General features: G+C 36.0%; 1 protein-coding gene across 1 annotated transcript; it reads left to right on the plus strand.

Annotated features, from left to right (window-relative positions):
- The first annotated feature begins 8,158 nt into the window (after window positions 1-8,158).
- LOC138715802 (uncharacterized) lies at window positions 8,159-16,291 on the plus strand. Its single transcript, XM_069848888.1, has 2 exons — window positions 8,159-8,379; window positions 14,170-16,291. The coding sequence occupies exons 1-2, from the start codon at window positions 8,238-8,240 to the stop codon at window positions 14,733-14,735; spliced, it is 708 nt and encodes a 235-aa protein (XP_069704989.1). The 5' UTR covers window positions 8,159-8,237; the 3' UTR covers window positions 14,736-16,291.
- Window positions 16,292-17,065: the final 774 nt, after the last annotated feature.

Raw genomic sequence — 17,065 nt, forward strand, 5'->3', positions numbered from 1 at the left:
GAAAGAGGAATCTTAAAAGGAAACCTTGTCCTAAAACTAACCCTTTGATTGTACTAGTAGGTAGTAGCACCAGGGTATCGATAATTATACAGTATGGACACTTCGCGTCTTGACGTAGCACAACTGATTTCAATGACCTTCAAACCAGTTTGAGCGTGAGATTCTGTTTCTCCCAGGAGTTGGAACTGACATCACAACAGCTAGCAGTCGACACAGCGGAAATATAACTTACTTACTTACTTACTGGCTTTTAAGGAACCCGTAGGTTCATTGCCGCCCTCACATAAGCCCGCCATTGGTCCCTATCCTGAGCAAGATTAATCCAGTCTCTATCATCATATCCTACCTCCCTCAAATCCATTTTAATATTATCTTCCCATCTACGTCTCGGCCTCCCTAAAGGTCTTTTTCCCTCCGGCCTCCCAACTAACACTCTATATGCATTTCTGGATTCGCCCATACGTGCTACATGCCCTGCCCATCTCAAACGTCTGGATTTAATGTTCCTAATTGTGTCAGGTGAAGAATACACTGCGTGCAGTTCTGTGTTGTGTAACTTTCTCCATTCTCCTGTAACTTCATCCCTCTAGCCTCAAATTTTCTTAAGCACCTTATTCCCAAACACCCTTAACCTATGTTCCTCTCTCAAAATGAGAGTCCAAGTTGCACAACCATAAAGAACAACCGGTAATATAATTCTGCAAATCTAATCTTTCAGGTAAAGCTCCCTGTAAAGCAGATTTGAATAATTTCAAGGGAAAAATTGTTCCGGGGCCCGGTATCGATCCCGGGACCTCTGGTTGAACATGCCAGCGCTCTGCCAACTGAGCTACCCGGGAACATATATATAATTTTTTTTATAAATTCTAACTTCCAGAATTTTCATAATTCACAGTATCAACGGTTTCCAGCTAATTATAGTGATTTTCACAATCATTACAGGGAGATGGACTTAGAAAGTCTATAATGCCGACATATTTGTACACAATTGCCGACATTGACTGTTATCTTTGCCATCTATTCATAGAAGTAATAACTAAAGACGCCACACTCACACAAATAAATTATTGATCACTATCGTTTAGTAGGATTCAGAGATCTTTGAACGCCAGTTCAATAACTTTGTGACTGGTTGGTGTAATCATTTCTACGTTTTATTTTCCATTACATAAGTAAGTTGTAAACCATAAAGCTTTAATTTGTTTATCAATATAGCTCACTGTGAACTCCACAGTTAAATACTTGAGTTTAATCACAAAATATTCCTCCAACATACAATTCTGAATTTAAATAATCCGATAGGCTACATTATCCGCCCACCTAAATTCTGCATTCTCTGCCGGATTTTTATTACACGAAAAGAATACTAACATGGAGAAAACTCATTTTAAAAAAATCCTCAATTATGACAGTTTTGTAATATTTAATACTCAATATACAAATTAAATCCAACTAGAACTTTGCTTTTGCATAAACGCATCCTTTTCTCATTGCATTTACTGGATAAAACACAATTCACTTCAATAAATGAGCCGTTCAGAGCAGAAGTGGTGTAAGTCAGAAATGGATAATGAGGGTTAAAGTTAACATTCTGTAAAATACAGCGCAAAGTAGCAATTAATGTTCAATTTATTTAAACTATTAGTAGTCGGTGGATAGCACGAAGGACATATTAACTGCTACTTTGCGCTGTATTTTATAAAATTTCTACTTTAAACCTCATTAACCAATTTTGACTTACATCACTTTTGCTCTGAACGGCTCAAATATGAACTTCATGTTATTATATGAAAAATAAACATAAACATAAGTTCTTTTGAAATATAACTACCATATAATAATTAGTCCACACCTGTGGAGTAACGGTTAGCGAGTCTGGCCGCGAAACCAGGTGGCCCGGGTTCGATTCCCGGTCGGGACAAGTTACCTGGTTGAAGTTTTTTCCGGGGTTTTCCCTCAACCCAATATAAGCAAATGCTGGGTAACTGGACCCCGGACTCATTTCACCGGCATTATCACCTTCATCTCATTCAGACGCTAAATAATCTAAACTGTTGATAAAGCGTCGTAAAACAACCTAATAAAATAAAAAAATAAATAAATATAATAATTATTTTCACTCAATGTTAAGAATGTGTTTCTGAACTACAGCGTTGCAAATCTTTAAATGCTCTACTAAAATTGAAACACCGAACACAGCCATCCCCTCACGCTCCTGCTGCACCCTTCAATCGCAGACTTGATCCCTCGAACATGTAAACTTGTTGATCGTTTGCACAGCGACATGAGTTGCACTGGGAAGACGTCACTGTCAAAGGATATTAAAAAACTCAGATCCCTCCTCTGGCAAGCTACACAAGCTGACAGACTTGCCCCTGGCTCTTCTGGGGAAGACTCTTAATAAAAAGTGATGTCATGTGGTGGTGGTGGTGGTGGTGGTGGTGGTGGTGGTGGTGGTGGTGGTAAGTAGTAAGTAGTAGCAGCAGCAGTAGTAGTAGGTATACACTGAGGACATATACCTCTTCGAGGTCTTACTTTTAAGACATACCATCTTGTAAATGTTCAGAATAACAACAGATGCATTTTGTAAGTGTTTACCAAAACAAATGCAATTTGTAAGTGTTTAATAGTATAAAAATGCAATTTGAAAATGTTTAGCATGAGAACAAATGCAATTTGCAAATGTTTAATATAACAACAAATGAAACTTGTAAAATTTCAGGATAATAAATGCATTTTGCAAATTTCTATCATAACAAATGCAATTTGTAAATGTTTAATATTAGAAGATTTTTTTATTGCAAGCAAAAATTAAATACAATAAAATATATTTTACAATATTATTGTAATACTCGTACATGAACATTCTTCAAAATTCGAAATTGATTACCAATCTCATAGTAAAATAGCCTACATATTACAATTTATTGTATAAATACAAGGTAACTGGGTCACACCCGAAAAAGCAAGATGCTTGAGGTCGGGTGTGACCAAGAATGAAAACTGGATAGAAGAAAAATAATAATAAAATAATAATAGTAATAATAATAATAATAATAATCACAACTATGATTAAACTGTTAAATGTAATTACACGTAAGTTTAAAAAGAATAAGAATAAAAACAAAAACAAACAAACCAACTGTACCATAGCCTATACATAAACATACTAAGTTAATAATACAACATTTTTAAGGTGACAGAAAAAAAATAAATAAAGAATAAGAATTTACAAGATTATAATTTTAAAAACAGTTCAAGCACTTCTTTTTTGAATAATGTATTGTTGCTGTCGTCTGCGATACAACGAACTTTTCTGTTGATTTTCGAGTTCGTCATTTTTTCCGGTTATTGTATGCTTATTTAAGTTGTGTTAACTCTCGCTAGTGGTTTTATATTTTATTTTATCCGTCTTAGTATTTATTTTATTATTGTAAATATTTTTGTTTATCACTATTATTATTATCACGATTATTATTATTATTATTATTATTATTATTATTATTATTATTATTATTATTAATGAATTATTTTATATTACAATCTTCGTATCATTTCTGTCACGATTATTCTATTATTATTATTATTATTATTATTATTATTATTATTATTATTATTATTATTATTGTTGTTGTTGTTGTTGTTGTTGTTACTATTATTTATCTTATCAGCATTACTATTTGAACCCTGTAAAATTTATGTAGACTACTGGACTGTACCCGAGCACGAGTATTATGCTCATTTCGGGTATCTATTCACATGTATTCAATTCAAATGTAAATCGTAAATAAATTTGAATTTGAATTTGAATAATTTTAGTTTAGGATTCCTCTTTATAAAGACATTATATAATCTTGGACCGTAATTAGAACTGTGTCTTAGACCTGCTTCAGTCTTACATTTTAGTTCAATGAGGGGAAGCGAAATATTGTATCTTCTTGTGTTGTGGCCATGATCGGATGATATGAATTTAGCTAGATATTTATGGTAGTGATTCAAAATAGTATTCATATAAATTTGCTTAACATTTAAAACATTAAATTCTTTATATATGAGATGAGTTGGATGATCAAGTTTTCTCCTTAAACATATTTTGATAATTCTTTTATGTAGTAATATTAATGGGCGAATGGTACTCTGTGACAATCCACCCCATCCTATAATTCCATACTGTATTATAGACTGAACTAGGGCTAAAAATGTTGTTCTCAATATAAGAACAAATGAAACTTCTAATGATTAATATAACAACAAATGAAACTTGTAAATGTTTAGTATGACAACAAATGCATTTTCAAAATTTCTGGTATAACGAATTCATTTTGTAAATGCTTATTATAACAACAAATGAAACTTGTAAATATCTAGCATAACAACAAATGCATTTTCTAAATTTTTAGTAGCCTATAACCACAAATGCATTTAGTAAATATTTAATGCAATAATACAGTATAATAAATAGATTGGATTGTTAGGGCTGAAAAACTAACTTTTAGGCTCTTAAAATATGCTGTTAAATCATTTCAACATGCCCTAGATAAATAAATCGTATAATATATAAAATCAAAATTTTATACATCCACAAATAAGTATTTTCATAAAATAAAATCAAGATACTGTACATAACTCCATTTAGTCTACCTGTTAAATTTTATTATAGTGTGTTCAAAAATGAAACTGAGCTTGACATAAAATTAACCTTGATTGCATTCAATATATTGCATACTATGGAATGAAACGAATTTCCTGTATTTTTAAAGGGACTGGGATACAAAAATAACAATGTTTCATTCGTCTAATGAGTCGCATGTGAATGGTCAAAATTCATATTCTCAGTTTTTTTTTACAGTAAGACCTATACAACATTGGCTCCAATAAATTAATTATTTACAGTAAACAGAGTTCTGGGATTAAATAATACACAGTATATATATTTTTGGCAGCCTTTCCTATAAATTTAACAGATTCTAAGAGCTATAATCTTTTCGCTGTCAGAACAACCCTAAAATAAACAATACCACGTGATTGAAATGTGTCTTGATTGGCCACAGCTTGTCGCCACCGATTCCGCCTACATTGTTTCATGTTAAACATTTCCCGTTAGTCATCAAAGTAGGGCTAACGTTAGTACTAAGCATTCGTCTTAGTTACTGTATTTCATAATTTAATGTTGTATGGTCTGTCGGACAAAAGTGTTAGACCATACCTGCACAAACAGCGCTCAACGAGCGCTCGCCGAAACGGAGAGAAAGATACGTCAGAATGACATAGACTTGCTATAGGTAGAGGAGAGGGAAACGACCACTCAGTTATCTAGTGGAGTGCAGTGTGTAGGCCTATTCTCAGTAACTGTTTCCCGTTGCTTACCTACTGCTACAGTACAGTATGGAGGAATCTAAAAGACGGAACATAACATTTAACGATTTACAGCTCCAACTTATTGATCTTCAATGTGACCTAAGGGCTAAAGATCGTTTGAATAATACTACTAGCCTGGTTGAGTTTTACAAGACTAAACATTAGCAATAATATCCACGACTACACAGGCTGGCTGTGAAAATGATTGCTATGTTTGGCTCAACATTTATATTTGTGAGCAACTGTTTTCTATAATCAACTTTAATAAAGGCAGACATCGAACATCTGTAACTGATGTTTCATTACGATCAGTAGGCTACTGTTCCTTTCAGCTGCCAACAGCATAAAACCCCGTTTTGATGTACTGATAAATAAAAATATAACAAAATGATAGGCCTATTGTACATTTAAGTAGCTATAGAATTTCTATTATTTCTGTAAAATAAATATTTCTTTATTAATTAATAATAGTCCAAGATAGTTTTGCAAACACTGAACGGGAATTCATTTGATAAGCACTCGTAATAGTACTTCCTTTTGTGTATATTTTGTACGAGATCACCCCTTCTTCCAGTCCACCCTTATACAGAGCGCAGCTAATATCTGCATTCCCCTCGTGAGCTGTGAGCCGGCTAGGAGAGCGCAAACCTTGTGCAGGCCTGCGTTAGATTATTCCCCTCTTATGTTTAACCACACACACTGAGGATGCAAAAGCTATTCTACCACGAGCTAACGTGGACAAGCTCAAGATCAAATGACGCCAACATGTTATAAGAACAGACTACCCTGATATTACTCTTTGTATTCAAGTGCTTTCATAATAAATAACAAATTTTTAACATATTAATTATCTACAGTAATTTTATTATAGGTTTTGATTTATCTAGAGAAAATCAAAACTAGAGTGGGATTTAATTGACTATTAGACGATTAGAAGGAAGTACATAAAGATTAGAAGAAATAAAGTACCTACTCTAATAAATAAAATATTAATTGACTTACTAAATACTAAACTAACTTAAAAATGTACTATTGTACAATCTCATCATTACAGATACTCCGTTAGATGGCAGTAGTGTGTTATGATCTGCTGTTCTTTTGTTACGAGTTGTGCCAACTATACAATCTTCGAATAATTTCGAGGGAAAAATTGTTCCGGGGCTGGGTATCGAACCCGGGACCTTTGGTTAAACGTACCAACGCTCTCCCACTGAGCTACCCGGGAACTCTACCCGACACCGATCCAATTTTTCCCTCTATATCCACAGACCTCAAAGTGGGCTGACAACAGTCAAGCAACCAACATTTGAGTGCACACTTACTTTGTGTGACTTTAAATTGTGGTTTTCTGTTACGTACAGTGACGTGTATTATGCAAATTAAGCTTTTAGGAATAACTCCCTGTAAAGTTAATTTGAATAATTACATATGCAATCTTCATTGAACTCTATAGGCGATTACTAGTCAAGATGGCTTTGTTGCTTCAGTTTCATTTTTATTAAAACAATTGCATTCCACTTCAATTATCAATATATATTAAACAATCTCTGATACGTGATTATCCATAATCTCATACAGCAGAAGCTGTAACATAACCTAAATAATATAAACAACATAAATGATAGAATATTTTTATTAAAGGGTGATGAAATAAACATGAATAATTTTAAAAGGTACAATTATTGAAAGTACAATGTTGCCAAACAAAGAAACAAATACTAGGGAGGTGATAAAAACTGTAGGATAAGCAGCCATGATTGGTTGAAACACGTAGTTCCGTACCGTTTTACTTACTTACTGGCTTTTAAGGAACCCGGAGGTTCATTGCCGCCCTCACATAAGCCCTCCATCGGTTCCTATCCTGAGCAAGATTAATCCAGTCCAGTCTCTATCACATCCCACCTCCCTTAAATCCATTTTAATATTATCTTCCCATCTACGTCTCAGCCTCCGCAAAGGTCTTTTTCCCTCCGGCCTCCCAACTAACACTCTATATACATTTCTGGATTCGCCCATACGTGCTACATGCCCTGCCCATCTCAAACGTCTGGATTTAATGTTCCTAATTATGTTAGGTGAAGAATACAATGCGTACAGTTTTGTATTGTGTAACTTTCTCCAGTCTCCTGTAACTTAATCCCTCTTAGCCCCAAATATTTTCCTAAGCATCTTATTCTCAAATACCCTTAACCTATGTTCCTCTCTCAAAGTGGGAGTCCAAGTTTCACAACCATAAAGAACAACCGGTAATATATCTGTTTTATAAATTCCAACTTTCAGATTTTTTGACAGCAGACTGGATGATAAAAGCTTCTCAACCGAATAATAACAGGCATTTCCCATATTTATTCTGCGTTTAAATTCCTCCCGAGTATCATTACTGTTGCTCTCAGGTATTTGAATTTTGCTACCGTACCGTTTTATTGGTCAAAAGTAGTATGATGTAGTAAAAAAAATATTGTACATATATGAGTCAATTTGTGTATGTTTTATCGTCTTTAGAAATTAAAGTTAAAATGTTCTTTTGAAATAAATACGAGGTTATGGTCTTTAAATACGGAACTATATTTTCTGCGCCGTGCATGTGTTTCGACTAGGAGCAATCGCGGATAATATGACATTTACGTGCTTGTATTTATATTATGATTATTATAACAGCGAAAAGATTATTATAGTTGGCCGGAACGTATCTCGCAGTTGGCAACACTGCACTAGACCGCTCTGGCTGGCGTCACCAGACCGCAGATCGACGCGAGCGGCAGCCCGCCTTCTGTGTGGCCGTGACGTAATGCGGGCTGACGCGAAGGCCAGTCTAGGCCGTGGCGGGCAGCGGACAGTTTGTGTCTGGCTGGAGAGTTTGGCCACGCGGCCTGTGCGAAATGACACGAGAATTCACTGAGGCGTTAATCGAAAAAGTGCGGGAGTACGTCTTCTTGTACGACACCGGTCACCCGGACTATAAGAACATTCTGAAGAAAGCTGAAGCATGGAGAGACATATCCGAGGAACTGGGCAAAAGTAGTAAGTCCGTATTTTACGTGCGTTACTGCATTCATAAATACTGTTACATTATTTATTAATCATTATAGAGTTATTTATAGGCTACGACCTAAAATTGTTAAGGTTATCAAAATTTATACACAAAAGACGAACATACAGCTACGTCTAGACATGTTTATTAAACTAGAAAAAGCTTTCGATTCAATTAATAGAGAGAAGCTTTAGGCTAATTCACACCGGAATAGTTTACAGGATATATATTATATATTATTTTAATGTACCGAAGTACATATGATATTTCCATGCAGATATTCTGCGTCATCATACTGTAAATTTATTTAACTCACAACAGGGTTTTATTCTTCCAACAATAATTCCTTTCTACAATTCGCCTTAAACGCTCTCATCAACAATTGGATTTTCACTCAACACAGTATTCGTTATAAAACTCCACCGACGACAATGACAATTTACTTGGACTAGTACGAACAACAATGAACTGTTAATCTTAACTAATATTTACAAAGCACTATTTACAAATCAGAACTATCAGTTCTCAGTTCACAGTTCTTCTATCTCAGTCACTCGAGTTCACAGTATCTCGAACCACAGACCTTCAGAGACAGTTCACTGTACTCGAACTCGGGTCCCTCCAACTGCGGTCCACTGCACTCGAACTCAGGTCCCTCCAACTGCGGTCCACTGCACTCGAACTCAGGCCTTCGGATGCTGACGCAGATGCGGACGCACACTCGAGTCGAACTCCGGTACACAAGACTGGCTTGCTTGCTCTCGCTTACTCACTGACTGAATAACTGAAAAACTGGAACTGCTCGAGTTCGCTGGCGTCTCTTCTTTTATAGCGAAATCATAGTTGCGAGAAATTTCTACAGGTGTGTAGAGAATTATCTGGATATCTCCACTTCGACGCACTTCTGGAAGGGTCGGGAAGGTCCATTCCCCCTTACTCCGCATGCAGCAGTTGCGCGTGCACTCTCCCCACGTCGCGTGGGCCTTTCCCCTCTCCGCCGCGCGCCGTCCCTCATGCTTCATGAAGCCCGCGCGATATGCTCTCTCGCGGGACGCTGGTCGTGAGTTCGAATCTCACGTCGCTGTCACAATACGATGAAAAAGTAATGGAACAGAGAAAAATTGTCTCCGGCACCAGGATTTGAACCCGGGTTTTCAGCTCTACGTGCTGATGCTTTATCCACCAAGCCACACCGGATACCCACCCCGGCGCCGGACAGAATCGTCTCAGATTAAGTTCCAACTCTTGGGTTCCCTCTAGTGGCCGCCCTCTGCACTACGTCATAGATGTCTATGAACGTAGGACTGAAGTCCACACATGTGCTGAAGTGCACTCATTATGACTAGTTGGCCGGGATCCGACGGAATAAGCGCCGTCTTAAATCACGAAGTGATTTACGCATATCATATATATTATTTTAATGCACCGAAGTAGGCTACATATAATATTTCCATGCAGATATTCTGCGCCATCATATGTTGAAAGAGTAATAGAACGAAGAAAAATTCTCTCTGGCGCCTGGGATTTGAACCCTGGTTTTCAGCTCAACTTGCTGATGCTTTATCCACTAAGCCACACCGGATACCCAACCCCGGCGTCGGACGGAGTCGTCTCAGATTAAGTTCCAACTCTTGGGTTCCCTCTAGTGGCCGCCCTCTGCACTACGTCATAGATGTCTATGAACCTAGGACCGAAGTCCACACATGTGCTGAGGTGCACTCGTTATGAGTGACTAGCTGGCCGGGATCCGACGGAATAAGCGCCGTCTTAAATCACGAGACGATTCTGTCCGGCGCCGCGGTGGGTATCCGATGTGGCTTAGTGGATAAAGCATCAGCACGTAGAGCTGAAAACTCGGGTTCAAATCCCGGCTCCAGAGAGAATTTTTCTCCGTTCCATTACTCTTTCATCTTCAGAGGAAGTTCAAATTACAGAAACAAATCTTGAAGTAGTTTTGGTGGAAAATGGAGAGAACTAGATTTTTTTACCAAGATCATATGTTCAGCATCAGTAACTTATGAAGAAACCCACAGATTTTTTTCACTGAGGAGCATTAATTACAGACAAGCTCAACTCCTAATTCTTCATAACTTACAGCTGATTATTTCTAATAAACCAAGGGACGCTGACAACGAAAAAGTTTGCTGTTGTGATAATAATGACTATTCAAATTATTTTTAACAAAAATTAACGTTTTCCCAGTTTGTTTTAGGCCCATTTATTACATTCTTTATTCCTCTTGTAATGCGGGAATAGTCATGCTATTATTGTTAGTTCTCGGTACATTTTATGTTTACCTTACATTGTAAGTTGTACAATTTGTCAAAGTAAAAAAAAAAAATAGGAATAGTAAAAAAATTCCCAGTCTGGGAATATTCCAAAATAAATTTCTTCTCACGGGGATATTCCCACATTCAAACACTATAGTCGCGACGCTGTTATACTCCTCCTCTTTGCATACGTCTTAGGAAGTGAAGGCTCTATAAAGTCTAGGTAGTTAGTATCGTTCGTCATTTTTGTTCTTTCGTTGCCGAGCTGCCAGACGAGGAATCTATTTGCCACATTGTTGAACATTATCATGTCGTAGCTCCTATGATATAAAAATCAAACGCACTTAATTGAGCAAATAATTGAGCGGCAAATAACGTCCTCGTATGCTTTCTGCGAACGCCAACGAAAGAGCCAAAATGGCGGGCGATTATATTAAGTACTTATCGAGCCTTAGGAAATGCATAATGTCATCATCAGTGAATCACAAGACGCACACGTTTAAATGTAGCTGACCTGCAACGTGATTGGCTGCCGGAAATAAGAGCGACGGGACTATAGTACCGACAACTCTCAAAACTCCCATTATTGTTGTGCCATCCGTAACTGCAAATATCAACTACGAAAATTTTGTAGTAGGGATCAACTATAGCTCAAACAAAAATCGAAAAATTATTTTTGTAACATAAATACAGAACATTTTAGTTTCATATGCTCCCCAAGCAGGTCGGAAAGTTCTCTGAATCCTGTCACAGCTTGTGCCCAATCTCTTCTGCGAGTATGGGCCAATACAGCTGCTAATGCCGAAGTTCTTGACAGACTTCTTTCACAATATTGGAAACAGTTCATCGTGCTCCTCTAGAAGACAAAGCGATGGTCTGATGTCTGTCGCCCGTAGCCAAATATCTGAAACAAGAATTGAAAACAATGAACCCTATATCAGTGATGTCAAAGCAAGCGCATTTTTCTGACCTTGACGTCGTGCGCGGGCATCAAGCGCTAGATATGCTAGGAGGAATAAGCAGCCTGTTGGATTAAGAAAACAGTGGTGCACAAACTTCAAACGGAACGTGAAATTTTATGTCGTTATTTTTATATGGCCTCTTTCTGTTTGATATTATCTATATTGTCTGTTAAACAAAAGTACTAACACCTATTTCTTAATATTGCAGTTGTGTTTTAAACGTTAATAACATAATAAAAAGTAAAGAAGGAATATTCACACAAATTCCATAATAACTACAACTATACTGTACTAAATGAATTAAACACATCATTCATAAAGAAAGTGTTATCCCATAGAAAGACACTGAATATGACATCATAAGTTGAAATTGTTATAGATGGTATCTTTAGCCTTATAAAAGTAATCAAAACAATATTATAGTACAAAGCAAAGTTGTCTAGATATATGTTTTAACTGCAACTAATATTACATAATAAAACTCTTATCGCATTATGCTTTTAGGTGATATTGGTGCGCAACTTTCTGTTATGAGAATATTAAATTATCTCGAAATCTGCTGAAGCTATACAGCTGACGTTTCACCAACATATATGCACATATATTTTGTTTGTGATGTAATATTGCTTTGTTAATTCATTTCCTTACAAACATTTTCCATGCGAATATTTTCAAACATTTTAATACACTATCTTCAGTAATACGTATTTACGATATATTAGATTTACGAAAACATTGTTTTAGTACCTGTAAGGCTACTGAACAAGCACATCTGAACTTTTCTGCAAAAAAGTTGAGAAAATATTCCTTTTGAATAAAAAAAGCAAACTTGTGAATAATGAGCATTAAAATTAAAACTTTCATTCTTATAATGCACTTATACTTATCAGACAAATCTAAAAATTAACATGGATACAGTTTTAATAAGTTCTCTTCCCTTTATCTATTGAATCAGTGCTGGCCATCCCTGAATATAGCTCGACCAAGCGGCATATACAACTTCTTTCGTCTGTCTCTTTCCTTTCCGCTGTAAAGCGCTCAGGCTCTCCTGGCTCTAAAGCGCGCGCTTGCTCCTATTGGCATCAGTTGACATGACTGAACCACAGTCTACTATATACAGTCGCGAAGCTCAATATGTAGTAAAAATGCAAACATGGGTAGTTGCCCACCACTAGGATCGCTACTATCGCCTCATCATCGCAGATCTCTCTCCCAGCAGCCGACAAAATATGTTACACTTTCGTTGTCGTGTTCTTTTGGAAAAATTAACACCTTCCTTCCATTATTGAAATATTAAATGTATAAAGTTAATTTATTATTTTAATGAAGTATATTAAATTCCACCACAAACTCGAAGATACCTGCAAGAAATAAGTTAATATAATTTTTGTTTGTGCAAAACGAACTGAAATTTACTATAATAGCTTCACTCATTCAAGATTATAGCGATAATTAACTATGAAACCAATAAATATTAATTTGCATTTCTCTTTACAAGAATAATAATGGAAATATGAATTAATGGAGTAACTTACATGTACCGGTACTTGTAGTGTAGGCTTACGTAGTTAACAAAGTGGGATGAGGGTAAGCAATAATAACACCAGAATTGGAAATAAAACGTGATCAATAAATTTTATTGTAACAGACTTTTTCTACGTCTCTAGTAAAACAACAAATAAAAATAACAACAAAATTAACAGCTATAATTAAAAACATATCCTTTGAAGAAAAAAGTAGGCCTAAGCAATAGTAATCCCACCAGAATTGAAAATAAAACGTGATCAATAAATTTCATTAAAACAAACTTAATTTTTTTACGTCTTTAGCAAAATAACACATAAAAATAATAACAAAATTAATAGCTACAATTAAAAATATATCCTCTGAAAAAAAAGTAGACCTAATCTTTATTTCTCTAGAAATTTAGCAGCCTAAGTGACAGAACTTTAACCGGTATCTAATGTCCTTTCAGTTAGACTGAAACATTTCATTGTGAAATTTATGGATATAATGTATTCTAACAGTCACAAAGAACTTCAAATTAACAGTTTTGTTTCTGCACAGCATTCTTGTGGAAACCCAGGAACCTTTCTGAATCTTTCGGAAATCGGAAAAAGGATAACTCTGGCCTCTTTCTCTCACTGTTGCTACAATTTATAGCACTACAAACGTCTCCTCCTTGTCCCATATTATTATTACAATTATTATATTTTAGCCATTAACATTTTCATTATAACCAATAACGAACATTTCACAAGCATCAATGTGAAATACGCAACGAGCTAGCACTCGATAGAAATACGACACAGTCCAAATTCGACCATGGACAGTCTATTGTTTCTAGTTGCTAACCGCTTGGAGCGCTTTATCATGGGGTTTGCAAAAAAACACCTCAAGCTTCGCGACTGTATATAGTAGACTGTGACTGAACTATACAATAGTTTTATGGGCAGTGTCGAATTGAAATTATCTGCTCCGTGATTGTATAATTAAAAATCACAAAGAAATTGTTTTCTTTTTCCATTGTATTTCTTTTTATTTTCAGGTGAAACTGTAAAACAAAAGTGGAAGAATTTAAGAGATTCGTACATCAAGTATAAGAGGTTCATCAAAGGTACGACGCGACAAGCCGCCAAAAAATATCAAAAATGGCCGTGGAGTAATCATTTGGAATTTCTGGACTACACACTCAGGCCACGATCGACGACCTCCAGTGCTTCAGATACCCAGATTACAGAAACCCCACCGCCATGCAGAGAAGCAGAGGACAGCTGCCCGGTATTTCCAGCGTCGCTCGAAATGTCTCCACCACCGATGAAGAAACTTAAACATCAGTCAACGTTGGAAGTGGATAAAGTTATTGACTACTTGGAACAAAGAAACACAAACAAAAATCAACTGGACGGCACAGATCACCTGTTTTTGAGTTACGCAGAAACTTTTAAAAAGTTACCGCCAAGAAGGCAAGCACTGCTGAAGATAGAGTTAGCTACATTATTTGCACGCGCTGAAATCAGCGAGCTCGATGCGCAGACCACGGCACCGCGCTGTGCAGGCCTCACTACTGACAAGTCTAAAGAGCCACAGGACTTTGTACAGACTTCTCAGTAAGCACCGCCCTTGAACAACACATTCCAACTACTGATTTTTCACACGCTTCATTGAAGGATGCATATGAAAATGCATACTTCTTGCAACCTAAATGACTACATAATTGAAGACTGAACATAAAAGAGGCTGTAAGCAAATACCTTACTATAATAATACCGGACAGCTAGCAGTTTTGCGTGGGAACGACGCTGGTGCTGCTACCTACCTGCCGGTGTGGAGATACTCGCGAAACAAGCTGTAATCAACTGCAATGTATATTGTTGCTGGGCTAGTTAATAGTTTTATTAATTAGTGCTGTGTTAAAATGTCAGGGTGTATGTGTGCTGTTTATAATTGTGACAATTGCAGCATTACAAATTGCTCCAAATCGTACTTTCTATTTCCGGCAGTTCATAAAACGTGAGTCAACAAAATTTGTTATTAAGCCTAATGCCTTCGTCTCTGTGTTGATAGAACAATAAAAATTAGCTTTTTTATTTAGGCCTAAAAATGAATAGAAGTTAAAATATATTGGAAATTTTAAGGTTTTAGCAAATTAAGTTTTATTGTTGTCCACATGCCTTTACTAATAATTATTACAAGCATCAGAATACTACCATTTTTATTTTTGCAGTTGTCAGCAATGGGTATATAAAGGATTATTGTAAATTCATTCCTAATGTCAGAACTGATTTTGTCTCACTAAAGCAAAGAAAAAACATGTAACAATTAATAATTACGGAAAGTAATATGAAGTATGCAATATTCTCATAATATGCAGCTCTAATATAAGGTAATAATTTTACATTAAATACTATTCAACATTTCTTAAGTGTTTCATATATAATTCCACATTATATTTACGTTTTAAACAATAGTTCCAATCCCGTTATGTCAATATTTGTATATGTGGACGTAATTCTATCCCGCTCCGCTAGATGTCAGGTCCGCGATATTTCGCACTTACGCCAATGCTAGTAGTATACAGCTGTCCGGTATTATTATAGTAAATACCGTAAATGATGAATCTTTAAAAATTAGTTTTTTTCCAAAAAAAAAAAAAAAAGAGTCTATGTCTCTGGCTTAATCCACTAAGAAAAGAGGATAAGCTTCATTGCAATTTTATTTCAGAACTTGGCTTCTCTTATAGATTTGCAAAATGTATTATATTCCATTACTAGTTACACAAGAAAGCCTATTTTCTAGAGTTCTTCTCTTTGGCACTTACAACCTTTTTATGTCCCGTCTTCAATTGAAGACCTACCTGGAATAAGGGTGTAACCAAAAAATCTTAAGACATGTTTCTGGAGAAAGGAAAATAATTTCAAGAGCAAATTTCGTTAGGCATATATTTACTATCACAACCATTTGATTAATCAAGGATACAAGTTTATTCAGCTATTGTATGCAATGAATGTTTCAAAATTACTTTTTTTTTTTTCATCTAAGTAATATATCTAATTAATTTGATGTTACATCCTTTTTCCGGGGAGGTCTTCAATTACGTCTTGAAAAAGTACATATTTTTTATATTGCTTTAAAGCTTAAATAATAAAGTATCCTGACTGATTATCTCAAACAAATGCCTAGTCTTTCCTTTGCATCACTTACTTTTGTCTAGTTCGTTGTATACTTCACAATACTCGGCCTCGATAGGCCTAATATCTCTGATACGTACAGCCTTAGAAAAAAGTTTTGTAGCATAGATACTTTGTAAGTCCCTGGAAGGGGGCAGTGCGCATGATCAGAGGACGAGCGGCCTGGTTCACAAGAAAACGACTAGCTGAGGTAGTAAAATTAGTTTTGTTCCGTTGTATGTCTGCTCATGCGCACTGCCTCCTTTCTGGGACTTGTAAAGTAGGCCTACCTGGAAGACAAAGATTTTTTCTAAGACTGCATATCTCACTTCACGAGGAAGAACAATTGTCTGAGTAGTATAATATTACTAGCCAGCGATGTATGCAATGGAGGGGGAAGGAACTAGCCACTCTACCCCATCATCTTCTGGCTTAGTTGCCTCACTTTTGAGGCTTAAACCTGTCTTCGGACTAAATAATAAACAATAGGCCTAAATCATGTATTTCCTCAAAAACTATCGGCACATACGAAAATGTTTATACGACTACCCACAGACGATGATATACCGCATGCGTTCCATATCATTGCATCGTATGGTATAGCATAGTATAGTATAGTATAGTATAGCATAGCATAGCTTAGCATAGTATAGTATTGGTATAGTATATTATAGCATAGCATAGCACAGCATTGCATCGTATGGTATAGCATAGTATAGTATAGCATAGCATAGCATAGCATAGCTTAGCATAGTATAGTATTGGTATAGTATA

The sequence above is a fragment of the Periplaneta americana genome, chromosome 15, assembly GCF_040183065.1.
Source record: "Periplaneta americana isolate PAMFEO1 chromosome 15, P.americana_PAMFEO1_priV1, whole genome shotgun sequence".
Classification (NCBI taxonomy): domain Eukaryota; kingdom Metazoa; phylum Arthropoda; class Insecta; order Blattodea; family Blattidae; genus Periplaneta; species Periplaneta americana.

Excerpts from the sequence above, each read along its gene's own strand:
- LOC138715802 (XM_069848888.1), top strand. The coding sequence starts at position 8,238 with ATGACACGAGAATTCACTGAGGCGTTAATCGAAAAAGTGCGGGAGTAC. Across the intron at positions 8,380-14,169 it reads CGAGGAACTGGGCAAAAGTA|GTGAAACTGTAAAACAAAAG; the intron begins GTAAGTCCGTAT and ends TTTTATTTTCAG.